This window comes from Triticum urartu, chromosome 1 (genome assembly GCF_003073215.2).
Source record: "Triticum urartu cultivar G1812 chromosome 1, Tu2.1, whole genome shotgun sequence".
Classification (NCBI taxonomy): domain Eukaryota; kingdom Viridiplantae; phylum Streptophyta; class Magnoliopsida; order Poales; family Poaceae; genus Triticum; species Triticum urartu.
This window is the reverse complement of record NC_053022.1, coordinates 305,574,042-305,601,411: the sequence shown is the minus strand read 5'-3', so window position 1 is coordinate 305,601,411 and position 27,370 is coordinate 305,574,042. Positions and strand designations below refer to the sequence as shown.

At 46.9% G+C, this 27,370-nt stretch overlaps 1 protein-coding gene across 2 annotated transcripts; it reads left to right on the top strand.

Annotated features, from left to right (window-relative positions):
- The first annotated feature begins 12,378 nt into the window (after positions 1 to 12,378).
- Positions 12,379 to 20,951, top strand: LOC125509115 (F-box/LRR-repeat protein At3g48880). Of its 2 annotated transcripts, XM_048674002.1 has the most exons (4): positions 12,397 to 12,648; positions 15,662 to 15,957; positions 19,316 to 19,683; positions 20,072 to 20,951. In XM_048674002.1, the coding sequence occupies exons 2-4, from the start codon at positions 15,808 to 15,810 to the stop codon at positions 20,679 to 20,681; spliced, it is 1,128 nt and encodes a 375-aa protein (XP_048529959.1). In that variant the 5' UTR covers positions 12,397 to 12,648; positions 15,662 to 15,807; the 3' UTR covers positions 20,682 to 20,951. The 2 variants fall into 2 exon arrangements, with proteins under 2 accessions (XP_048529966.1, XP_048529959.1); XM_048674009.1 differs by lacking the exon at positions 15,662 to 15,957 and having other exon boundaries at positions 12,379 to 12,648.
- The last annotated feature ends 6,419 nt before the right edge of the window (positions 20,952 to 27,370 follow it).

Here is a 27,370-nt window from a genome sequence, read left to right as displayed (position 1 = left end):
CTGTTAATCAAATGACAACTCATGTCTATGGTTAGGAAACATAACCATCATTGATTCAACGAGCTAGTCAAGTAGAGGCAAACTAGTGACACTCTGTTTGTCTATGTATTCACACATGTACTAAGTTCTAGTTAATACAATTCTAGCATGAATAATAATCATTTATCATGACATAAGGAAATACAAAAAACAACTTTATTATTGCCTCTAGGGCATATTTCCTTCAGTCTCCCACTTGCACTAGAGTCAATAATCTAGATTACATTGTAATGATTCTAACACCCATGGAGTCTTGGTGTTGATCATGTTTTGCTCGTGAGAGAGGCTTAGTCAACGGGTCTGCAACATTCAGATCCGTATCCATCTTGCAAATTTCTATGTCTCTCTCCTTGACTTGATCGTGGATGGAATTGAAGCGTCTCTTGATGTGCTTGGTTCTTTGTGAAATCTGGATTCCTTTGCCAAGGCAATTGCACCAGTATTGTCACAAAAGATTTTCATTGGACCCGATGCACTAGGTATGACACCTAGATCGGATATGAACTCCTTCATCCAGACTCCTTCATTTGCTGCTTCCGAAACAGTTATGTATTCCGCTTCACACGTAGATCCTGCCACGACGCTCTGCTTGGAACTGCACCAACTGACAATTCCACCATTTAATAAAAACACGTATCCGGTTTGTGACTTAGAGTCATCCGGATTAGTGTCAACGCTTTCATCGATGTAACCATTTACGACGAGCTCTTTGTCATCTCCATATACGAGAAACATATCCTTAGCCCCCTTCAGGTATTTTAGGATATTATTGACCGTTGTCCAGTGATCCGCTCCTAGATTACTTTGGTACCTCCCTACTAAACTGATAGCAAGGCACACATCAGGTCTGGTACACAGCATTGCATACATGATAGAGCCTATGGCTGAAGCATAGGGAACACCTTTCATTTTCTCTCTATCTTCTGCAGTGGTCGGGCATTGAGTCTGACTCAACTTCACACCTTGAAATACAGGCAAGAACCCTTTCTTTGCCTGATCCATTTTGAACTTCTTCAAAACTTTATCAAGGTACGTGCTTTGTGAAAGTCCAATTAAGTGTCTTGATCTATCTCTATAGATCTTGATGCCCAATATATAAGCAGCTTCACCGAGGTCTTTCATTGAAAAATTCTTATTCAAGTATCCTTTTATACTATTCAGAAATGCAGTATCATTTCCGATCAATAATATGTCATCTACATATAATATCAGAAATGCTACGGAGCTCCCACTCACTTTCTTGTAAATACAGGCTTCTCCAAAAGTCTGTACAAAACCATATGCTTTGATCACACTATCAAAGCGTATATTCCAACTCCGAGAGGCTTGCACCAGTCCATAAATGGATCGCTGGAGCTTGCACACTTTGTTAGCACCTTTTGGATTGACAAAACCTTCTGGTTGCATCATATACAACTCTTCTTTAAGGTATCCATTAAGGAATGTAGTTTTGACATCCATTTGCCAATTTTCATAATCATAAATGCGGCAATTACTAACATGATTCAGACAGACTTAAGCATCGCTACGGGTGAGAAGGTCTCATCGTAGTCAACTCCTTGAACTTGTCGAAAACCTTTTGCAACAAGTCGAGATTTGTAGACAGTAACATTACCGTCAGCGTCAGTCTTCTTCTTGAAGATCCATTTATTCTCTATGGCCCGCCGATCAACGGGCAAGTCAACCAAAGTCCATACTTTGTTCTCATACATGGATCCCATCTCAGATTTCATGGCCTTAAGCCATTTTGCGGAATCTGGGCTCATCATCGCTTCCTCATAGTTCATAGGTTCATCATGGTCAAGTAACATGACTTCCAGAACAGGATTATGGTACCACTCTGGTGCGGATCTTACTTTGGTTGACCTATGAGGTTCGGTAGTAACTTGATCAGAAGTTTCATGATCATCATCATTAGCTTCCTCACTTACTGGTGTAGGAATCACTGGAACTGATTTCAGTGATGAACTACTTTCCAATAAGGGAGAAGGTACAATTACCTCGTCAAGTTCTATTTTCCTCCCACTCACTTCTTTCGAGAGAAACTCCTTCTCTAGAAAGGATGCATTCTTAGCAACGAATATCTTGCCTTCGGATCTGTGATAGAAGGTGTACCCAACAGTCTCATTTGGGTATCCTATGAAGACACATTTCTCTGATTTGGGTTCGAGCTTATCAGGTTGAAGCTTTTTCACATAAGCATCGCAGCCCCAAACTTTAAGAAATGACAACTTGGGTTTCTTGCCAAACCACAGTTCATAAGGTGTCGTCTCGACGGATTTAGATGGTGCCCTATTTAACGTTAATGCAGCTGTGTCTAAAGCGTAACCCCAAAACGATAGCGGTAAATCAGTGAGAGACATCATAGATCGCACCATATCTAGTGAAGTACGATTACGACGTTCGGACACACCATTACGCTGTGGTGTTCCAGGTGGCGTGAGTTGTGAAACTATTCCGCATTGTTTCAAATGAAGTCCAAACTCATAACTCAAATATTCGCCTCCACAATCAGATCGTAAAAACTTGGTTTTCTTGTTACGATGATTTTCCACTTCACTCTGAAATTCTTTGAACTTTTCAAATGTTTCAGACTTATGTTTCATTAAGTAGATATACCCATATCTGCTCAAATCATCAGTGAAGGTGAGAAAATAATGATATCCGCCGCGAGCTTCAATGTTCATCGGACCACATACATCAGTATGTATGATTTCCAATAACTCGGTGGCTCACTCCATTGTTCCTGAGAACGGAGTTTTAGTCATCTTGCCCATGAGGCATGGTTCACAAGTACCAAGTGATTCATAATCAAGTGATTCCAGAAGTCCATCAGAATGGAGTTTCTTTATGCGCTTTACACCAATATGACCTAAACGGCAGTGCCACAAATAAGTTGCACTATCATTATCAACTCTGCATCTTTTGGCTTCAATACTATGAACATGTGTATCACTACTATCAATATTTAGTAAAAATAGACCACTCATCAGGGGTGCATGACCATAAAAGATATTACTCATATAAATAGAACAACCATTATTCTATGATTTAAATGAATAACCGTCTTGCATCAAACAAGATCCAGATATAATGTTCATGCTCAACGCTGGCACCAAATAACAATTATTTAGGTCTAATACTAATCCCGAAGGTAGATGTAGAGGTAGCATGCCGACGGCGATCACATCGACTTTGGAACCATTTCCCACGTGCATCGTCACCTCGTCCTTAGCCAATCTTCGCTTAATCTATAGCCCCTATTTCGAGTTGCAAATGTTAGCAACTGAACTAGTATCAAACACCCAGGCACTACTACGAGCATTAGTAAGGTACGCATCAATAACATGTATATCAAATATACCTTTCACTTTGCCATCCTTATTCTCCGCCAAATACTTGGGGCAGTTCCGCTTCCAGTGACCAGTTCCTTTGCAGTAGAAGCACTCAGTCTCAGGCTTAGGTCCAGACTTGGGTTTCTTCACTTGAGCAGCAACTGGCTTGCTGTTCTTCTTGAAGTTCCCCTTCTTTCCTTTACCCTTTTTCTTGAAACTGGTGGTCTTGTTGACCATCAACACTTGATGCTCCTTCTTGATTTCTAACTCTATAGCCTTTAGCATTACGAAGAGCTCAGGAATCGTCTTATCCATCCCTTGCATACTATAGTTCATCATGAAGCTCTTGTAGCTTGGTGGCAGTGATCGAAGAACTCTGTCAATGACACTATCATCATGAAGATTAATCCTAGTTGAGTCAAGTGGTTGTGGTACCCAGACATTCTGAGTATATGTTCACTGACAGAACTATTCTCCTCCATCTTGCAGCTATAGAACTTATTGGAGACTTCATATCTCTCAATCCGGGCATTTGCTTGAAATATTAACTTCAACTCCTGGAACATCTCATATGCTCCATGATGTTCAAAACGTCATTGAAGTCCCGGTTCTAAGCCGTAAAGCATGGCACACTGAACTATCGAGTAGTCATCAGCTTTGCTCTGCCCGGTGTTCATAACATCTGGCGTTGCTCCTGCAGCGGTTTTGTCACCTAGCGGTGCTTCTAGGACATAATTCTTCTGTGCAGCAATGAGGATAATCCTCAAGTTACGGACCTAGTCCGTGTAGTTTCTACCATCATCTTTCAACTTAGCTTTCTCTAGGAACACATTAAAATTCAATGGAACAACAGCACGGGCCATCTATCTACAATAACATAGATATGCAAAATACTATCAGGTACTAAGTTCATGATAAATTAAAATTCAATTAATCAAATTACTTAAGAACTCCCACTTAGATAGACATCTCTCTAATCATCTAAGTGATCACATGATCCATATCAACTAAACCATGTCCGATCATCACGTGAGATGGAGTAGTTTTCAATGGTGAACATCACTATGTTGATCATATCTACTATATGATTCATGCTCGACCTTTCGGTCTCTAGTGTTCCGAGGCCATATCTGCATATGCTAGGCTCGTCAAGTTTAACCCGAGTATTCCGCGTGTGCAAAACTGGCTTGCGCCCGTTATATGTGAACGTAGAGCTTATCACACCCGATCATCACGTGGTGTCTCGGCACGATGAACTGTAGCAACGGTACATACTCAGGGAGAACACTTATACCTTGAAATTTAGTGAGAGATCATCTTATAATGCTACCGCCGAACTAAGCAAAATAAGATGCATAAAGGATAAACATCACATGCAATCAATATAAGTGATATGATATGGCCATCATCATCTTGTGCCTTTGATCTCCATCTCCAAAGCACCGTCATGATCACCATCGTCACCGGCTTGACACTTTGATCTCCATCGAAGTATCGTTGTCATCTCGCCAACTATTGCTTCTACGACTATCGCTACCGCTTAGTGATAAAGTAAAGCAATTACATGGCGATTACATTTCATACAATAAAGCGACAACCATATGGCTCCTACCAGTTGTCGATAACTGTGTTACAAAACATGATCATCTCATACAATAAAATTTAGCATCATGTCTTGACCATATTACATCACAACATGCCCTGCAAAAACAAGTTAGACGTCCTCTACTTTGTTGTTGCAAGTTTTACGTGGCTGATACGGGCTGAGCAAGAACCGTTCTTACCTACGCATCAAAAACTACAACGCGGTATAGTGATTGCTTTTTGATCTTCAGAAAGAACGATGTTCGTTGAATCCGATTCAACTAAAGCTGGAGAAACAGACACCACTAGCCACTTGTGTGCGAAGCACGTCCGAAGAACCAGTCTCGCGTAAGCGTATGCGTAATGTCGGTCTGGGCTGCTTCATCCAACAATGCCGCTGAATCAAGAATCAACTAGTGACGACAAGCAATATGTATATACCCACTCCCACAACTCCTTTGTGTTCTACTCGTGCATATAACATCTACGCATAAACCTGGCTCTGATACCACTATTGGGGAATGCAGTAATTTCAAAAAAATTCTTACGCACACGCAAGATCATGGTGATGCATAGCAACGAGAGGGGAGAGTATCGTCTACGTACCCTCGTAGACTGTAAGCGGAAGCGTTATGACAACACGGTTGATGTAGTCGTACGTCTTCACGATCGACCGATCCCAGCACCGAAGGTATGGCACCTCCGCGATCTGCACACGTTCGGCTCGGTGACGTCCCGCGAACTCACGATCCAGTAGAGCTTCGAGGGAGAGCTTCGTCAGCACGACGGCGTGATGACGGTGATGATGTTGCTAACGGAACAGGGCTTCGCCTAAGCACCACTACGATATGACCGAGGTGGATTATGGTGGAGGGGGGCACCGCACACGGCTTGGAACAATCAACTTGTGTGTCCTAGGGTGCCCCCTGCCCCCGTATATAAAGGATCAAGGGGGAGGCCGGCCGGCCCTAGTGGCGCCCAAGGAGAGTAGGAATCCTCCTCCTAGTAGGAGTAGGATTCATCCTTTCCTAGTGTTGGGGAACGTAGTAATTTCAAAAAAATTCCTACGCACACGCAAGATCATGGTGATGCATAGCAACGAGAGGGGAGAGTGTTGTCTACGTACCCTCGTAGACCGGCAACGGAAGCGTTGACACAACATAGAGGAAGTAGTCGTACGTCTTCCCGATCCGACCGATCCAAGTACCGAACGTACGGCACCTCCGAGTTCTGCACACGTTCAACTCGGTGACGTCCCTCGAGCTCTGATCCAGCCGAGTGTTGAGGGAGAGTTTCGTCACACGAGGGCGTGATGCCGGTGATGATGTTCTACCGACGCAGGGCTTCGCCTAAGCACCGCTACGATATGACCGAGGTGGAATATGGTGGAAGGGGGCACCGCACACGGCTAAGGAATGATCACGAAGATCAACTTGTGTGTCATGGGGTGCCCCCTGCCCCCGTATATAAAGGAGGGGGGAGGTGCGGCCGGCCCCTAGGGGTGCGCCTGGAGGAGTCCTACTCCCACCGGGAGTAGGACTCCCCCCTCTTGCCTTGTTGGAGAAGGAAAGGGGAAGGGGGAAGAGGAAAGGGGGGCGCCGCCCCCCTTCCTTGTCCTATTCGGACTAGGGGGAAGGGGGCGCGCGGCCTGCCCTGCCCTGGCCGGCCCTCCTCTTCTCCCTTAGGGCCCATGTAGGCCCATTAACCCCCCCCCCCCCCGGGGGGGGGGGTCCGGTAACCCCCCGGTACTCCGGTAAAATCCTGATTTCACCCGGAATGATTTCGATATCCAAATATAGGCTTCCAATATATCGATCTTTATGTCTCGACCATTTCGAGACTCCTCGTCATGTCCGTGATCACATCCGGGACTCCAAACAACCTTCGGTACATCAAAACACAAAAACCCTAATTACGATCGTCACCGAACTTTAAGCGTGCGGACCCTACGGGTTCGAGAACTATGTAGACATGACCGAGACACGTCTCCGGTCAATAACCAATAGCGGAACCTGGATGCTCATATTGGTTCCTACATATTCTACGAAGATCTTTATCGGTCAAACCGCATAACAACATACATTGTTCCCTTTGTCATCGGTATGTTACTTGCCCGAGATTCGATCGTCCGTATTCCAATACCTAGTTCAATATCGTTACCGGCAAGTCTCTTTACTCATTTCGTAATACATCATTCCGCAACTAACTCATTAGTTGCAATGCTTGCAAGGCTTAAGTGATGCGCATTACCGAGTGGGCCCAGAGATACCTCTCCGACAATCGGAGTGACAAATCCTAATCTCGAAATACGCCAACCCAACAAGTACCTTCGGAGACACCTGTAGAGCACCTTTATAATCACCCAGTTACGTTGTGACGTTTGGTAGCACACAAAGTGTTCCTCCGGTAAATGGGAGTTGCATAATCTCATAGTCATAGGAACATGTATAAGTTATGAAGAAAGCAATAGCAACAAACTAAACGATCAAGTGCTAAGCTAACGGAATGGGTCAAGTCAATCACATCATTCTCCTAATGATGTGATCCCGTTAATCAAATGACAACTCATGTCTATGGTTAGGAAACATAACCATCTTCAATCAACGAGCTAGTCAAGTAGAGGCATACTAGTGACACTCTGTTTGTCTATGTATTCACACATGTATTATGTTTCCGGTTAATACAATTCTAGCATGAATAATAAACATTTATCATGATATAAGGAAATAAATAATAACTTTATTATTGCCTCTAGGGCATATTTCCTTCACCTAGTCCTACTAGGAAGGAGGAAGGGGGAAGGAAAGAGAGGGTGAGGGAGAGGGAAAGAGGGGCCGCACCCCCTCCCCTAGTCCTATTCGGACTCCCCTTGGGGGGCGCCACCTCCTGGGCTGCTGCAGTCTCTCTCCCCTAAGGCCCAATACTTCCCCGGGGGGTTCCGGTAACCCCTCTGGCACTCTGGTTTTCTCCGAAATCACCCGGAACACTTTCGGTGTCCAAATATAGCCGTCCAATATATCAATCTTTATGTTGACCATTTCAAGACTCCTCTTCATGTCCGTGATCATATCCGGGACTCCGAACTAGGTACATCAAAACACATAAACTCATAATGCCGATCGCCACCGAACATTAAGCGTGCGGACCCTATGGGTTCGAGAACTATGTAGACATGACTGAGACATGTCTCCGGTCAATAACCAATAGTGGAACCTAGATGCTCATATTGGTTCCTACATATTCTATGAAGATCTTTATCGGTCAAACCGCATAACGATATACGTTGTTCCCTTTGTCATCGATATGTTACTTGCTCGAGATTCGATCGTCGGTATCTCAATACCTAGTTCAATCTCATTACCGGCAAGTCTCTTTACTCGTTTGGTAATGCTACATCCCATAACTAACTCATTAGCTACATTGCTTGCAAGGCTTATAGTGATGTACGTTACCGAGAGGGCCCAGAGATACCTCTCCGACAATCGGAGTGACAAATCCTACTTGATCCATGCCAACTCAACAAACACCATCGGAGACACCTATAGAGCACCTTTATAATCACCCATACGTTGTGACATTTGGTAGCACACAAAGTGTTCCTCCGGTATTCGAGAGTTGCATGATCTCATAGTCATAGGAACATGTATAGTTATGGGGAAAGCAATAGCAACAAACTAAACGGTCATCGTGCTAAGCTAACGGATGGGTCAAGTCAATCACATCATTCTCTAATGATGTGATCCCATTAATCAAATGACAACTCATGTCCATGGTTAGGAAACATAACCATCATTGATTCAAGGAGCTAGTCAAGTAGAGGAAAACTAGTGACACTCTGTTTGTCTATGTATTCACACATGTACTAAGTTTCCGGTTAATAAAATTCTAGCATGAATGATAAACATTTATCATGATATAAGGAAATATAAATAACAACTTTATTATTGCCTCTAGTGCATATTTCCTTCATTATCTTCAAGGCATCCTCGATAAATAGTTGGGAAGTTAGAGAGGCTCTCTACGACAATGCTTTGATCTTCATGATCATGCCTTATACCATTGTCTCCACCCAACACATTCATGAATTTTTCATTCTTTGGATGCTTCTCCATGAGGCGCATCTTGATGAGCACACCCAAGATTACTTTGTGTGGAAGCACACGACTAGTGGGCACTACTCAGTGGCTTCTGCGTACAAGGCTCGGTTCTTTGGGAAGATTATTTCTCCGATGGAGCATACTGTGTGAAAAGTTTAGGCACCGCCAAACATTAAATTTTCTCATGGTTGGCAATCCAAGATAGAATTTGGACCACTAATAGACTAGACAAGCGAGGGTGGCCAAATTGTGATATTTGCCTACTTTGCAAGAGGGTACAAGAATCCAGCAACCACCTCTTCTTCAAGTGGCGGTTCACTCTCCGCCTTTGGAACTTGGTCATAGACAAACTGCAACTTCAAAGCATTGACACATCATCATGGTACCATGAGCACAATATCGAGAATTCATGGGCTAACTGTTCCGGTCTTGGCATCCCCAATAGGAAGGCCATGACCTCCCTAACCATGCTTGTTTCTTGGTCAATTTGGAAGGAGAGAAACACTTCTTCTCCCATAAAAGCACCCCCGTACGATCTTGCTTAACATGGTCATCGATGAAATGAAGCTTTAGTACCACGGATGCAAAGAAATTAGGGTCATTGTTGTTGGGAGAGTAATCTTGTTGATGGTTGAGGCGACCTTGTAAGAGCATCTATAGTTGGACTTGGCAAATCCGATCCCTCAAACGCGTGCGGATGCAACCGGGCGCATCAGCGGACAGTGACCGGTCACGCCTCAAATTTGCTACTCTTCGTCCAATTCTCTCATATTTCAACCCCTAGATCCATACAAAGCATGCAAAAGAAATCTTACGTACTACTATAGCTAATCTTCATTGTTGGCGATGTCCACGGCATCAGTGCCGGGCGGCGGGTGGACGGGTGCGTAGGAAGGCTCTGGCTCCTCCCCCTCCGCCTCGACCTCATCCATGTAGGCGAGCATTTCCTCCTCCTCCTCCTCTGCGGTGTGCTCTGCCTCCATCTCCTGCCGAGGACGGCGTTTGGCCTATGCATCTGACTCTGAGCGAAGGGAATCGAGGATGGCCTGTTACTCCGCCTGCAGATCTGTGTCCCCGGTGTCCCCACATCCTCCTCTTCCTGCTCCAACCCAACTCCTCCCCCGGATCCACTACATTCAGAGGTAGCCCCCGCGGTGATCCGGGCTTCGCGCCTTGCCCGCATTTGCTCAAGGAACTGCAGCCGGCGCTCCGGCGTTAGAAATGGGTAGCTCCTCACCCGGTGGCGTCAGGGCTTGGCTACTAGTGCTGGCAGACGAGGAGTGGAAAGTGGTGGCGACATCGGACGGGGGGGGGGGGAGGGGGGGGGGGGGAATGTGGAGAGGGGTTTTCGGTGCTGGCCGTTGGCTTAAATAGCCGTGCCAGGCAGTATGCAGCCCGTCGGAGCCGCGCCACACGGTGACATCGGTCCTATGGAGGAGACGAGTTTCGGACCGCCGGGTTTAGGACTGTTTTCGTGTGGGACCCCAGCGTCAGTCCGACGTGCCCCATATTTTGGCTGGATACGACGGGTGCCGGTCAACCCGGGCCTTTGAGGCCCGTTTCAGGATGGGTCGAAATTTCGTGACCGGTCAGTGATCGGACGGCCCGCGTGGATGTATGAGATGAGTTTGGGACGTCTGGCTGTAGATTAATTATATACAAGGCAACTTTTTTGCATCCGTTTTGGAAAAGGGGGCTGGGAAACTCTTTGCCCAACATCGATTTTGGAAATGTAACCAGGATACCACAACGGGGGGAAACACCCAGATGTAAGAGCGTCTCCAACGGGGGAGGCGCCAACTCCTGTGCCATCTCCCGCGTCGGCACCTCCAGGAAGTTCATGTCCCGGCAGGGCCGCCGAAGGCGCCACGCCGCCGAAGGTGCCGAGGCCGAGACGCACGTCGCCGGACCGAATCTCGGCGGAGAAGGCGCCAGACGGGCGCGCGCGAACGCCGCGGTAGCCCGAAGCTCCCAGGCGGCGCGGCGGTGGCGCGTCGGCGGCGAGGCGAGAAAGCGGCAGAGGGAGCGAGGAGAGAGCGGCAGAGGGCGCGTGACGAGGTGGAGAGCGATGGAAGGGCGCGTGGCGGGCGCTGCATTCTATAGGCACGCCGGACGCCGCGCGCCAAAACTAACGCGAGACCGGCCGCTTTTTCCCCGCGCGCAATTGTTTCCCACACGTCTGAGTTTCCCGCCTCCGCTGAAGCACGCGAAACCGTCCCGCGCGTGCTAAAATCGCATTTTACCGCGCGCGTTTTTTGCAGCCACTGTTGAAGATGCTCTAATGGATCATCGTTGATGGCAAATTTAAAAGAGTAACTATGGAATTAAGAAACCCCGCAAAAAAAAACTATGGAAGTAAGAGGGTAGGGAGTAACATACTTTGACACGCAAAAGCAGGGATAGAGTCGACACAATCACATGGGTGTCCTTCCATCTGGTGTTTAGAAGAGAACATGTATAATCCCCCGTTTTCACAAAAAATACCATCTTGGTATACTGATTTGGTCCCCAAAACACGACTTTGACAAAAACCTAATAAAGCTGCAGATGTAGCGTCCAAATAGTTTTGAGAAAAAATTGTGCACATGGTTTCAACACTACTGCACGTGTTGGCCTAAAGCCATGCCCGCGTGTCATTTTCGTTTGACTCTGACGTCAGGCGATGCACCATGGCAGAGAGATCTTCGCAGGAAGATACGTACATGACCGAGGAAGTCAGTGCGAGGTCATCGAACGCATCACGCAAAAGCAGATATACCTGGCAGAGAAAGAAGCGAGGAAAAACAGCTTACCACCGGCAGGCAAAATCTATCTATCAATCTCGGAAAAGTAGACGGGAGGGAGAGACGGCAGCAGGGTGACGTCGCAGAGAGAGGGACAGCTGAGGCGGTCACCGCAGGGGAGGGGACGGAAGGGAGAGAGAGACTCTTGTCGGCCTCCCCGGCCGCCCGCGTGGAAGAAAGAAAAGGCAGCGGCATCGAGGCATATTCGTCCCCCACTTGCCCGGGCGATCGGCGTCCGGAAAAAGCCGCGTTCGCCGCACGCTCCACCGGCCTCCGCTGGCGACGAGACCGTCGGCTGGACTGCTGAAAGGGCTGGCTCCTTTTCCCTCTGCTCGGTTCCCACGTCCAGAGGAGAGTCTCACCCGTCCCAGCTCTGCTGTCAGATTACAAGATCGAGTGGGAACGCGCTACGATCTGATCAAGCCAATACGTCCAGCATCATTGGAACGCAATTAACGTCGCCTTAACAATCACAGAACCGTTCCGTTCCGTTCCACGGGAATTGAACAGCAGCGACCACAGCCAGGCTGAGGCAGGCCGACGCGGTACTTAACGCCCAGCAATACGCACGCGCCCGCTCCGCTTCGTTCTCTTCGCCCCGGTTGAGTAGGCCGAGAAGGAGAGCGAGACCCATGCCCGACACCGCCACGCCCCGCAGTTCCCGACCCAGCCTCCGCCGCTCCTCGCCGCCGGTGGCCGCCGCCGGACAAGCTCCCGGCCCCGATCTCCTCCTCTCGAGGCAGCGCCCGTCGGGGCCGCGCCGGTCGCGCCCCGGCTTCCTCCTCCCCCTCCCCCCGGAGATCCATTCGGGTAAATACTTCTCTCCCTCCCTCATGGCTTACCTTCCCTAGGCCCGATCGATTTCGCGCCCCCCGTAGCCCGCGTCGCGGGGAATTGGGCCGAACCCGTCGCGGGACTCCGCGTCCGCCTCTCGCCGTTGCGGGATTAGCCGTGAATTGCCTGATGTCTGCGCGCGCGCAACTGGTGTGGATACAGTTGATTCCTCCGCCGCCCATGAGTTCGCGCGGGTCTGGTGGTCGGTTGGTGCTGACGGATTGCGCTCCTAGATAGAGTATGGGAACGATGGAATTGTTCGAGATTCATGCTCCTGTCTGTCTGTGTCGGTTCGCGTGTCGGTTTTGGTGCTGGTACGGTTCGTGGGATGGACATCGCCTAGTTTCTCTCATTTGTCCTTGCGCTGCTGAAATTCTCTTTGTGTGTATCCGTGGGGAAACACGATCCATTCGTTCATTGTTAGGTTCTTGTGTTTTCCCCCGTTTCACTCTATGGTAAATTGTGCGGCAAAACTCCGAACCGTGTGTCACTGGTTTCGTTTTCTATGGAAAATGGAACGGGGGCGAGGCCAGCCCCATTGAAGAAAAAATTGGGCGGCTACCTTGTCAAGGGGAGGATGGACCATCCCCAGTGAAAATTGCATTTGTGGCACCTCTGCCAGTTACGGGATCAGTGGATTAGTGGTGAATGTGATAAGATTCGACCTTCTTCAAATACCCCTTCTCTCTCAAGGGATTTTTAGGTTGTATTTCTTCTCTATTGTGGATGAACTAGAGTTATATAGTTGCATTTCCTTCATATTCCACTACAATTCTGAGTAGGCTATCGCAATTGTAACTATGAATTTGGGCTTTCAGCTTTGTTATTTCGTTCCAGCTATTGCAACCGGAAATTGTTACTCAGCAGAGGTTTCTTAAGGTGGTTGTTTAGCTGCACATTTCCCATTTCGCCAGTTTCTTTTTTTTTAGGGAAAGTCTTCATGGCGCTCCCATTTCTCTAGTTAAAAGGGCTGAAATCTCTTGTGGGCTGCTTTCTCTTTTTAATGTATCTTTGTTTTGCTTATATATATAGGATTCGTAAGTATGCATGGTATGTATGTACCTTTTCATCTTAATCTCAATGTATTTGTTCTAATGCACAATAAAGTCTGCTGGTTTAGGCCAACTCCAACTCCAACGCAGCGACCCAAACGGATGCGGATTTTGTCTGCCTTTTGTCCGTTTGCTTCGGCTAGGCAGACGCTAATGTCTGTTTTTTGTGCGCTGGCCTGTAGGTGCGCCCAACGCAGACGGACACATTTCGCATTTGCATTCGCGGAAGGACAGATTTTGAATATTTTTAAAAAATTGAAAAGGTAGCAAGTCTAGTTTTCATTAAATAAAACTAAAATACATTAAATAAAAACAGCCAGTGGTGGGCGGTAGATCTAGGTAGCATCGGCGTCGCCCTCTTTGATCATGGTTAGGTCAACGTAGACCGGAGCCTCCATCCATGGTAACGCCTGCTGGAAGGCTGCTAGCACTGTCGCCCAGCTTCCATCTCACGCTCGGCCGCCTATCGCTCGGCCTCCTTGTCGGCCGCGCCCACCCACACGGCTGGGCATGAGACGTACACTGGCACCATGCTCGGCCACAACCACGTTTGCGCAGGCTCAGGCGTGGATGGTGCTGGCGGCGGTCGGGACGCGTTCGCTTGCATTCCGGCCGCCAAATTGGCCAGCGCCTGCGCAAGGCCAGGCCACCTGGCGAGCTCGTTGAGCTCGGACTCCTCAATGGCCCTCTTCTGCGCCTCCTCGAGGGCCCACAATGTAGGCATTCTCCTCCTCCTCCCGTGGATGGTGCATTGGGTGCATGATCGAAGGATAACCGCGTAGCTCCTCGTGCTCGGTGGTGAACCATGCGTCCCAGTTTGGTGAATCCACTGCGTATGCTGGGTCGCGGCAAAGGTCGAACAGGAGTTGAGCACGGCGGCGCGTGGTCTGAGGTCGGCACCACCGGCATCGGAACCCTATCGGGATTGAGGTGCCACCCGTGCGGCAGGTTCACGTCGGGCCACGGCACCTGACACGCGATGCTCCCAGAAGTACTGGCAGCGGTGCACCGGCATGTATAGGCAAAAGCGTGGCCATGGCTCAGCACCCGGCAGCGCCATGGTGAAGTTGGCCGGGCGGCGTCACCCCGATGAGCTGCTGGCCTCGTGGTCATTCTTCCAAAACCTCATGGTGGCGGCGACTAGGGCTGGGTTGTTGGGCGGATGGGGTGGGGGGCAAGAGGAAGAAGAGGATCGGGGAAGAAAGCATTAAAAAGGACGGGTGTGGACTGGTTTTGTTGTCTGACGTGCGGGCCCGAGTGCACGCGTGGAATTTAATAGGACCGGTGGGTGGTGGTTGGTCGGCCCACGTGCGGGCCCGAGGCAGACACCGACCGGATGCGCGGCACGTTTGTCTCGTGTCCGTGTGGACGCAAATTGGGCCCAAATTTGGGGCAAAAGTGCGTCTAAGACGGACACCGAGCAAACAGAATTTAGGTTTGCGACGGCTTGTTGGGCCGTGGTTTTTGGCCTCGTGGACCCAAATGGACCAAAGCGGACGAAATGGGTTGTCGTGTTGGAGTTTGCCTTAAACACCCTTGATGAATGGGTTGGAGTTTACTTCTGGGTTCATATTTACTGGCTAGTATGGTGTGGAAACAGGCTAGCTGATAAGTTGAATACCTTAAATGCTCAAATCACTGGTACTTACTAAGTCACGGCTCCACTAACTGTACATACCTTAGTAACAAACAGCACAACATTTTATTGGCGGCAATTGAAGCGGATGGGGAATTACTTTACTCTTTTGTTAGGTTCAACCTACATTACATTCCGGTTTCCATATGAGCTGCACCTGCACTATGTATTCTCATTCCTGTCTTTTATGAAAAGTTAGCTGAATACAAACTATTATAGTTACCTCCCTACTTTAGAAGTTAGCTATAGCATGCATTGCTGCCTCCGTTTGATTTGCTTCGATTTTCTTTTGTTGTATTAGAAGGAGCACACAAAAGCTGCACACAGATTAGAGAGCCAAAGCCATCAGCGGTGATATTATCCAAAAACACAGGCTGACGCAGTATTTAATGCCCACCAATACGCCCGTGCCCGCTCCCCCCTTCTTTCTCTTCAACCTGGTTGAGGATGGCCGAGAGGGAGAGCGAGATCCATGCCCGACACAACGGCACCTCGCAGATCTACAGTGTTTGGCCTCGATCTCCTCCTGAGCCAGCCACGGTCGGGGGCGCGCTGGTCGCGCCCCGGCTTCCTCCTCCCCCTGCCAGATCCATTCGGGTAATACTCCTCTCTCTCTCCCTCTTGGCTTCCCTAGGCCCGATCGATTTCACGCCCCCCCTAATCCACACTGCAGGGAATTGGGCCGAACCCGTCGTGAAATTCCGCGTTGCACTGTTGCTGGATTAGCCGTGAATTGCTGGTTGGTGCTGATGGATTGTGCTCCTTGGGAGTATGGAAATCATGGAATCGTTCGAGATTCATGCTCCTGTACGTCGGTTCGCGTGTTGGTTTGGTGCTCGTGCGATTTGTGAGAAAAACATCGCCTGGTTTCTCTCATTTGTTGCCGCGCTGCTGGAAATCTTTTGTGCGTGTTCGTCAGAAAGCACGATCTATTCGTTTATTTTTAGGTTCTTGTGTTTTTTCCTTTTCCACTCTACAGTAAATTGTGCAAAACTCTGAACCTGTGTCACTGATTTCGTCTTCTATGGAAAATGGAACCGGAGCGGGGCCGGCCCCTGTTGATTGAAGAAAATAAATTAGGCGGCTACCTTGTCCAGGGAGGGAATGTTAAACAGGTGTATACATGGTGTTGTCAGAGCGGAAACGGACGGAACTGAGTGCTATCATATTTGTTTTCATATATTTTTGCAGAAGCGGAAACGAATACAGAAACCCCGGAAATGAATACGGAAACAGATACTACCAGAAACGGACACGGAGCGAATACAAAGCAGACACGGAAACAGAAGTGGGTGTTGACCGGAACTTTAAAAACCTTTGAATCAAAGAGAAATTCACGCAAAATACAAACAAATTTAATGAATTGTTAACATGGCTACAAAGTAATATCATTATGTTAGCAACTTAGTGTGGTATTGTAGTAGTGCTGGACCATTGTGTATATGGTCAAGCTGAGTACATGTGTGGTAGTAGAAGTTGGGCTCAAATGATCCATTCTATTCATTGTTAATTGTGTATTGTTTGGTGGTTGGACTATAAAGCAGCCATAGGTCTATGGTAAAAACGGAAATTCCATATTCACGGAAACGGGAAGTTTCGTTTCCACGCCTATTCCACTGGAAAACACCGTTCCGTTTTTGTTTCCGTTTCCGCATAAAAAATTCTACTTCCACTTCCATTTTGCAAATTTCCGTTTCTGTTTTCATATTTCCTCTCCGTTTCCATTTTTCCTTGGAAATACGGAAAGTTTCCATTCCATTTTCATCCCTTGTGTTGTGGATCATTCCCAGTGAAAATTGCATTTGTGGCGCCTGTACCAGTTACAGGATCAGTGGATTAGTGGTGAATGTGATAGATTTGGCCTTCTTCAAATACCCCTTATCCTCTCCGAAGATATTTTTAGGTTGTATTTCTTCTCTGTTGGGGATGAAATAGAGTTTTATAGTTGTATTTCCTTCCTATTCGGTAGTCACTACATTTCTGAGTAGGCTATTGCAACTGTTACCATAAATTTGTGCCTTCGGCTTTGTTATTTAATTCCAGCTATTGCAACCGTAAAATGTTACTCGGTGGACGTTCTTAAGGTGGTTGTTTAGCTGCAGGAGTAGCACATTTCCCATTTCCCCTGTTAAAAGTGCTGAAATCTCTTGTGGGCTACTCTCTCTTTGTAAATCTATCTTTGTTACTCAGCTTTCATAAGCACGCATGGTATGCATATACCATTCTTCTTAATCTGCATGTACCATTCTTCCTAATCTGCATGTACTTGTTCTAATGCACAATAAAGTCTGCTGGTTTAAACTCATTTGATGAATGGGTTGGAATTTACTTTTGGGTTCATATTTACTGGCTAGTATGGTGTGGAAAAAGGCTAGCGATAAGCTGAATACCTTAATTGTTTATATCATGTCAAGCTCTGATACTTACTAAGTCATGGCTCCACTAACTGTACATACCTTAGTAACAAACAGCACAACATTTTGTTGGTGACATTGAAAGAGAATGTGGAGTTACTTTACTTTTTTTTGTTAGGTTCAACATACATTACCTTTAGGTTTCCATATGAACTGCAGTATTCCTGTTCCTGTCATTAATGAAAAACTAGCTGATACAAACTATTATAGTTACCTTCCTAGTTTAGAAGTTAGCTGGAGCGTACATTGCTGCCTCTGTTTGATTTGTTTCTATTTTTTTATTTATTTATTTTGTATTAGAAGGAGCACACAAACTCTGCGCGCAGATTACAGAGCCAAAGCCATCAACGATGGTGTTATCCAAAAACAAACAACAGGCTGCTAAGGAAAACAAAGTAGGCCTAATAAAAAAGCGGAAGGTGGAAAAGCAATCTACAGTAGTTCAAGAACTCCCAACTTCCCAAAATCTGAGGCACATAAGTTTTATTGTAAGTCAAACTGTGTTAAGTTTGGGAAGAAGGTTGAAGTTGCCTCATTCCAGGAAGTAACACAATTGATCGTGGTTGTTAGCACCTTAGTATCTCAGAATTAATCCTTTGATCAGATTGGTTTAACTTTATGTTTTAGCTCAATAATCCTTAGGCCGCATTTGGCAACTTGGGAAAAAATATACAACCAGATGAAATCTGTACTACCTTAAAAAAAATTAGGTGGTGGTGGTGGTGGTGGTGGTGGTGAGTTCACTTCCCACTCCACCCCAATCTCTCTCATCTATCTAGAACCCACCAGACCTGTCCTGTTTGGAAGAGTTCACTCCCCACACTATCGCATCTCCCTCATCTATCTAGAACCCACCAGACCTCTCCTATTTGGAAGAGTTCACTCGCCACGCATCCGCATCTCCCTCATCTATCTAGAGCCCACCAGACCCCTCCTGTTTGGAAGAGTTCACTCCCCATGCCATCCGCATCTCCCTCATCCATCTAGAACTCACTAGTCCTCTCCGGTTTGGAAGAGTTCTCCCCACTCCACCCAATCTCCCCTACTCATCTAGAACCCACCAGACCCTCGGGTTTGAAAAAAAAATCCATAAATAAAGAACTAAAAATTAATGTACTCGGAGTCTCAAACCTCACACACGCCTGTAGGTACGCCTTTTTTGTTTGTATTATCATCGTTTTAGAAACTGTAATACCGTAGATTTAGAAGGGATTCAACACTTGAGCTACATTGTGATCGAATAAAATATAAAACAATTGGCTCATGTTGTACCTAGTGCTTACCATATTTGTTTGCATGTCGAGGATCACCATACTTCTTCTCACTAGTTATTGCACTGAACCTAGAAATAGAATATGTGGTAATTGAGCCAATTTCCTGTTCGTTTTGTGAACTAACTTGTTTCATTTTATCACGACTGTACTCATTCATATGTGTTCATGGATACTCATATTTGGGCACAAGCTTTTATTAGTGCCATGTACATGACAGAAGCCTGGCCAGATCTTTTCACCAATTGATGTGTTTTTGTTGATTTTCAGGATTTGATAATAATGGGGGAGAGCAAATGGATGGGAAAAAGATGGGAGGAGATGGATACTGATGTTCTCGTGAAGATATTTAAGGAGCTAAACTTGGTTGAGCTATCACCAGTATCTCAAGTTTGCCGCTTATGGCGTTTGGCCTGTTCAGATCCACTTATATGGGGCACTCTTGACTTTGGGCTTCTAAAATCCAACTTCATTCAAACAAGAGCATCTCCATATATTTGGGTTGATGACAGGTCTGACAAGAGGCTTGCAAAAATACTACGGGTGGCAATGGCAATTAGCCGTGGAAATGTTAATTGTATGATATTCCATTACAATCTGTACATGAAAGATGAACACCTGCATTACATCTCACAAAGGTAACTAGTCTTTGCTACGTAGTTTTATTTATGTTTTGTTTCTGTAGTCCGCTATATTAAATCTGCATTACATCTCACAAAGGTTGCTTTAATTACGAAGCTCGTGTGCCCAATGAGCTTTGTAATTAAAGCAACCTTAAGACATTAAATTGGTGAGGGGTTAAAATATTATTGCCTTTAATCTTCATGGCTTGCACTGCCAGTTTTGAAGAATATCTGTGTAGCCATTGAATCTATAACAGGTCCAAGGAATGTTTTTTAAGTTGAATGGATGGTTTTATATCATTGATCATATCTTGACAATGCTCTTGATGCTCAAGTTTTATGGCGTGTCATTGTAAATTGAGGAACGCTAACAGTAAATAGTTGTGTACTCCTTGTTTAACAGATCTCCTCATCTAAAACGATTGGTTATGCCAGCATGGAACCGCATCTCAAGGGCGGGAATATGCCAAGCTATTGAAAGGTGGGAAGAGCTGGAGTCCTTGACTATGCCTACCATTGGTCATCCTCCATATATCATGGAGGGGTTAGCCAATAACTGCAAGAACTTTAAAGAGCTCAAGATCATGGGTTCATTTGATCTCCTATTTGCTTCAGCAGTTACCACATACCTTCCAAAGCTGAAAGTCTTGAGCCTTCGTTGCTCAAAGGTGACAATGGGTGCCTTGCAATGTGTTCTGAACTCGCTGGAGCATCTTGAGGTTCTGAATATTTCCCACTGCCTGCTGTTTGAGATGGCGACGAATGGGCGTAGGCAAGTGATTCATGAGCTAGATAACAAAGCTCTCGAGAGAGCTTCCCGGCTGCGGGAGTTCCACCACTGCCAAAGCAGACAATGCGTCGCATGCCAGCGAATGATGCTGGATGAAGGTATCTTGCGGTGGTATAGGTATGAGGACTGGTTTTGGCGACGGGATGAGGTGAGATCGCTTGATCTGAAAGATTATGGGAGGCTGTTTGGTGCACAGTGTGAGATGCTGACATCGGTGGATTAGATGCTAATCGGGAAATAAACCTGCCTCCTCATTTTAGAAGCTTGCTGATGACGAGCCAGTCATTCGTAAATCATAGCAAAGCATCGGTAAGCTGTAACCCTAGAGAAATAATGGCAATAATAATGTGCATGCATGGTGGTGTGGATAGCTTATGTTGTAAATGGATGAATAGTCTGTCTTGTTTGAAGGTGTTGTTGCATATCTGTGGTGTTCAGAATGTAAAACTCAGAAACATATGCTTTGAAGTGATGTTTGCATTGGACTTGGATTCATCGTGTTTCTTTCATGCACTGGTTAGGCTATTTCCAGGCCCAGGTGGGCTGTGATGGAAATAACCCAGGTTGGCTATCTACAAGCTGGTACTTCTTTCGGTGCCTTTATTCTTCCAAAAGAATTTTCTTCCAATTTGTTTGTTGTTTGAGCACTCTCTCCGTTCCAAAATAAGTGTCTCAATTTTGTACTAACTTTAGTACAAAGTTGTACTAAGGTTGAGACACTTATTTTAGGAAAGAGGAAGTATATTTCTGCTGTCATGTAGCATGTCGTGATCTTCCTACCTGCTTGTCTGAGGCTACGTCGGTGAAGGTGTCAACATTTTCTTTGCGGGGAGTGAAGGTGTTAACATTAGTGTGATATACTTAACTATTTCATAATGTCATGCGTATAGTTTTTTTTTTGAGAAGTAAAACTTTGTAAAGAAAATTATTCTTATCTACAATACCAAATATATAAAATATGAAACTACATGTTCTGATGAATTTGATCAAAGTTTGTAAGATTTAACTTTTAAAAAAATCTGTATGCACTGCATTATGAACAGAGAATACTATCTTACACTTGAACGCAGTGGAGATGTTGAACGCTCCTGTGATACTATCTTACACTGAAACGCGAAAAAAGAAATGGAGGGTGCTATTTAAGAACTAAGTTGTGCTATCAATCAATAAACAACAAGTATGCACCATTTTTCTGATTGATAAATATCTGGGCTTGCCAGCAAATGTGGTGTAAATAAAACAGACTTGTTTCAATTTCTGATTGAATGAATTATCAAGAAAATTAGTGTTTGGAAGGAAAAATTACTATCCGTCAGGGGAAAGGAGATCCTGCTTAAGGCTGTGATCCAAGTCATACCCACCTATGCAATGTTGGTTTTTAAAATTCCTGAAAAAAATTGCAAAGGCATCATTGACGTGATATCGCACTTCTGGTGGGAAGACGAGGAGAACCAGAGGAGGATGCACTGGATGGCCTGATGGAAAATGTGCGTATCTAAAAACCAAAGAGGAGTGGGATTTCGTGATATTCCTTGTTTCAACTTGGTACTGCTCGCCAAATAGGCATGGCACCTTCTGGATAATCCTCATTCTTTGTGTGCTACAATTCTAAGGGTTAAGTACTATCCTGATGGCGATTTGTTAAATTCTAAGCAAAAGAAAGGCTCTTCTTTTACCTAGCAAAGTATTATGGCTGGCATAAATTCTCTAAAACATGGCTATATTTGGCGCGTAGGGAATGGACAAAATATCAATATTTGGGAAGATGCCTGGATCCCAAATTGTGCCACTAGAAAAGTTGTGGCGCCTAAGGGGGGAGAACTGTTAACTACTTAACTGAGGTGGGTGATCTGATTGATCCTGCTTCGAATACTTTGGATGAAGACCTGATTACACAGACAATGTGTCCCATTGATGTTCAACGGATTCTCTCAATTCCAATCTCGCAACATGATATGCCAGATTTCAGTGCTTGGAGTTATACGAAAAATGGTATATTCTCGGTTTGGTCTGCTTATTTTGTGGAGTGGGACTATGGAAGTAAACTATGACATTCTAATGGGATGGTGCGAACCACAATTAATCCTATTTGGAGTAAGGTATGGAAGTTATCATGTCCGGCAAAAGTCAAAAAAATTATATGGCGTATGTTACATGGAACACTTCCATGCCGGGTTACGCTCGCTAATAGACATATGAAGGTCACGCTCATTTGTCCTACTTGCTCTGAGGTTTCCAAAGATACAAAGTACATGCTTTTCCTTTGCAGTAGAGCAAAGAAGGTTTGGACATGGGGATGGATGATATCATTGATAAAGCTTGCAAGGTTGACCTTGCTGGAGAGGTGGTGTTGGAGTACCTACTACTTCTACCAGATCAAGAATTAAGGATAATGGGTTATCATAATGTGCGTGAAATGATTGTTGTCTCAGCATGATATCTATGGTGGGAAAGACAGAAGTTAGTGCACAAGGAAACAACTTAGAATGCACTTCAGATTTTAATGGGGATTCTAGCCCTTACGTCAAACTTCGTAAATGCATCATCCCCCAAGGCTTCTATGAAAAAGGGGGGTTGGTCATGTCCCCCTAGGGGTTTTGTGAAACTTAACATTGACGCTTCTTCTGACCACGACCTGCTTAGGGGCACGATAGGGGCGGTTTTGAGAGACGAAAAGGTAGGTTTATCGCGGGAGGGAACGCGAAGATTGACGATTGTGCATATGTGTTGATGACGGAAGTCTCAGCTCTTAAATTTAGTATAACATTGGGAAAAGGGCGGGATCTAATCGCCTTATTATTAACTCGAACAACCTGGAGGTGATTGATATCATGAAGGATGGAGGACAGTCGGCGGGTGCGGCGGCGGCAATTTTCGATGATTGTTTTCATTGTGCCTGTGACTTCGTTGCTACTAGATTCGAACACTGTAACACAGAAGCAAATAAAGTAGCTCATGAGCTTGCAACTTTAGCTAGATTTTCTTTGATTTCAGATTGGTTTGAGGAACCTTTAAATGAAATTGTAATGATCCTCACAAATGGTGTCGGGGATATACCCTGCGGTATGATCCGGCCGGAGTTATAACCCGGTTGGGACTTAGTAAACCGGCTGACAGTTAAGACAGACAGTTAACCCATACGGTAAACCGCCAGGTTGATAAACCGGCTGACAGTTAAGTCAGGTGGTAAGTCAGATGATAAACCGGCAGGAGTCAAGTCAGATGATAATCCGGCAGGAGTTAAGGCAGACAGTCATAAACTGGTACCAGTCATAACCCGGCAGATAATCATAAACCGGCACCAGTTATAACCCGGCAGATAATCATAAACCGGCACCAGTTATAACCCGGCAAACAATGATAACTTAGTTGTCAGGAGTTATGAGGCCCGAGACGTTATGAAGCCCAAGACGTTATGAAGCCCGAGACGTTATGAAGCCCAAGACGTTATGAAGCCCATGAAGAGAAGTCGGAATAATTTAAGTCTTAGTCCGAGAAAGACTTTACATGTAACCCGCCCCTTCAACATAAGGAGGGGCAGGGCACCCCAAGAGGGAGAAGAAAGAAACAATCTCTAGGGCTAGACACAAAGGGGGAGCCGGCTTATGCAGCGACTCTCTCATGAGCATAATGAGATCTAGCCACAAACATCATGTAGGGCTATTCCGGATGATGTTTTTCGGGGCCCGAAGCTGTCTAAATCTTTGTCTTGTGTTGCGTCTCTCGATTCCGCTCAACCCCTCTCAAGCTACTACAAAGATGCGTTGACCTCACGACTAAGTCCTCACACTAAGACATCTGCCGTGACAAATCCACGACAGTTGACGCCCACTGTGGAATCTGCGCACGGTGGTAATGAGTTCTTGAAATGATTTCTCTTAGGGTTCGAGAAGCTTACAATTTCGTCGGAGGAAGAAGAACCGGCACAGAAGTTCATGTCATTGACGAACAGTCAAAACGGCCTATTCAATATTTAAAGATCAAGAGGAGATCAGGGCTGCATAAGTTCAAGCGTTGTAAGTCGCCGAGATCGAGGGGATTTTTCCGCTGAAGCCAAACTGCTACGGCAGTCAATCAACGCTGTCGGCAGTCTTCCATGGCGGGAAAGGTAGCCATACCCAATTGCTACGGTGTATTCAGTCAATGGTCCAATCGGCCAGACTATTGCTACTCCACGTAAAATCCTAAGCTACAACTCCCGAAAGATCAATGGTTGCTCTTACTACTTTGAGCGTGGAGGGCAGATCAATTCCAAAGGACTCCCACTAAAGCGACTTACCCACGGACTCGAACGCCTCGGTTGACCCGCCCTGTTGACCACCTTCCTGAGCCGCCCACGTCTCAGCCCGCAATCAGAGTTATGGTTGCCGTCAGCCCTTTGACGCGCCGCCCAACAAACCGCCTCCGAGGCCCTCGCCCAGCTCGCTCCGCCCGCCACCCGCGTGCCCAAACCGAGTTGCTGCACCGGCTAGTTCCGGCACGTCCTCGAGTTGCCGGTTTACTGCGATCACACCTGCGGCTCGTCTCGCAGCCTCACTTCGCCACCTCGGCTCCTCTTCGCCCGCGCAGGCGTGCATCCGCCGTGGCCGCGCCTCCACCTCCGCCTCACCTCTGCTGTTAAACCACCGGGCGACGCTGTCTTCGCCGTGTGTATCTCCACACTACCACAAGCCACTGCGGTTTCGAGCCACTCCGGCTGGCCTCCCGTGCCGTCCCGCCAGCTCCGCCCGGCGCCTCCTATGCTGCAGCTGCGTCCATTACCGCGTCTCGCTGATCCGGCCCGGTCGCAACCCGCCCGCGTGCGCTAGTCTTTCGCGGAGAGCCAGCCTCTCGCGCCCGAATCGCCGCCAGCTCCGCCCGGCACCTCCTATGCTGAAGTTGCTTCTGCGGCCGCTTGTGCTTTGACCCGCTGCCTCGTGCCTCATCATCGCGCTTGAGTCATCGTTGCTGAGCTCAGCCTTGTCTTGACGGGTAGCCTTAAATCGACGGGCTTCAACCCGTTTCAGCGGCCAGTTGATCACCACCATGGCCTCAAGATGGCCTCGAGGAACCACCTTTCTTTAGCGTCCAAACCGCCTTCGCTCAACCTGAGACGCCCCTGATGGTGCACCTCCGGACCGCACTAAGCCACCTGAGCTTCTTCTCGCCTGTAAACCGGCCCTGCTGCACCGTATTGCTCCAAACCAACTTCACAAACCGCCAACCGAGCTGTCCTCGCCTCCAGCTGAATCCGCTGCTCCCCTGAGTCGCCTTTGAGCCGCCCCGCTGCCTCTGCCGCCGCACGCCCGGGTGGGCCCCTCCAGCCTCATCTGCATCATGACATCCAACCTGTCTCTGACGCCGGATCAATGGTCGCTTCGCGCCCATCCGAGTTGCTGCACGCGAGGCACCGTTTCTGTCCATCTTGAGAGCCGTCGTGCCTTGCCTCCGGACCACGGAAGACCGCCCTGAGTCACCATATCTTCGGTTCCAACCAGAACCCGGCCTCGTTAAATCGCCGCCGGGCCGCCGCAGACTCGCCCCGCTGTCTGGACCTGCCCTGCTGCTTTGAGCCGCCTTGCCGGTTCGACGCCTCTGCTGCGGCCTCTCTCCGAGCCGCCGTGTAACGTCCTCGATACGGCTATATCTCCTACGTGTCGAAGCACAACTTAAAAGCATAACCACATTAAAAACAATGTCGTAAGTGAGGTAATTTTCACAACAACCCATGTAAATAAATAAATGAAAAGGTACATAATTGACTTACACTCGCCACGTCACACAAATACATAAATAAATCATTACATCCATCCAATTCACTCATGGTCCGACTATGATACCAAAATAAAGATCAACCCCCAAATGCGACAAAATCCCCGATCGCCCCAACTGGGCACCACTACTAATCATCTGGAAAAGACACATAGTAACGACGAGTCTTCATCGAACTCCCACTTGAGCTCGTTGATGTCATCTGGAACGGTATCATCGATCCCTGCATCTGGTTTTGGAAGGAATCTGTGAGTCACGGGGACTCAGCAATCTCACACCCTCGCGATCAAGACTATTTAAGCTTAAAGGTAAGGCAAGGTATGATGTGGAGCTGCATCAAGCGACTAGCATATATGGTGGCTAACATAATTGCAAAAGAGAGTGAGAAGAGAAGGCAAAAGCACGGACAAACAACTATGATCAAGAAGTGATCCTAGAACAACCTACGTCAAGCATTACTCCAACACCGTGTTCACTTTCCGGACTTCGCCGAGAAAAGACCATCACGGTTACGCACGCGGTTGGTGCATTTTAATTAAGTTAAGTTTCATGTTATCTACAACCGAACATTAACAAATTTCCATTTTCCCATAACCGCGGGCACGGCTTTCGAAAGTTCAAATCCCTGCAGGGGAGTCCCAACTTAGCCCATCACAAGCTCTCACGGTCAACGAAGGATATTCCTTCTTCCAAGATAATCCGATCAGACTCGGCATCCCGATTACAAGACATCCTCGACAATGGTAAAACAAGTCCAGCAACACCGCCCGAATGTGCCGACAAATCCCGATAGGAGCTGCACATATCTCGTTCTCAGGGCACACTCAGATGAGCCAGACGTCGGGTAGGCCAGCCCGGAGTTGCCCCTGGTAGCCCCCGACATCGCTCAGTTGGACCAACACTTAGAGAAGCACTGGCCCGGGGGGGTTAAAATAAAGATGACCCTTGAGTCCGTGAAACCCAAGAGAAAAAGGCTAGGTGGCGAATGGTAAAACCAATGTTGGGCATTGCTGGAAGAGTTTTATTCAAGGCGAACTGTCAAGGGGTTCCAATTATAACCCAACCGTGTAAGGAACGCAAAATCCGGGAACATAACACCGATATGACGGAAACTAGGGCGGCAAGAGTGGAACAAAACACTAAGCATAAGGCCGAGCCTTC

Coding starts and splice junctions, on each gene's coding strand:
- LOC125509115 (XM_048674002.1), top strand. CDS start 15,808: ATGGCCGAGAGGGAGAGCGAGATCCATGCCCGACACAACGGCACCTCG. Junction 15,958..19,315: donor CCCCTGCCAGATCCATTCGG/GTAATACTCCTC, acceptor GTTGATTTTCAG/GATTTGATAATAATGGGGGA. Junction 19,684..20,071: donor CTGCATTACATCTCACAAAG/GTAACTAGTCTT, acceptor CTTGTTTAACAG/ATCTCCTCATCTAAAACGAT.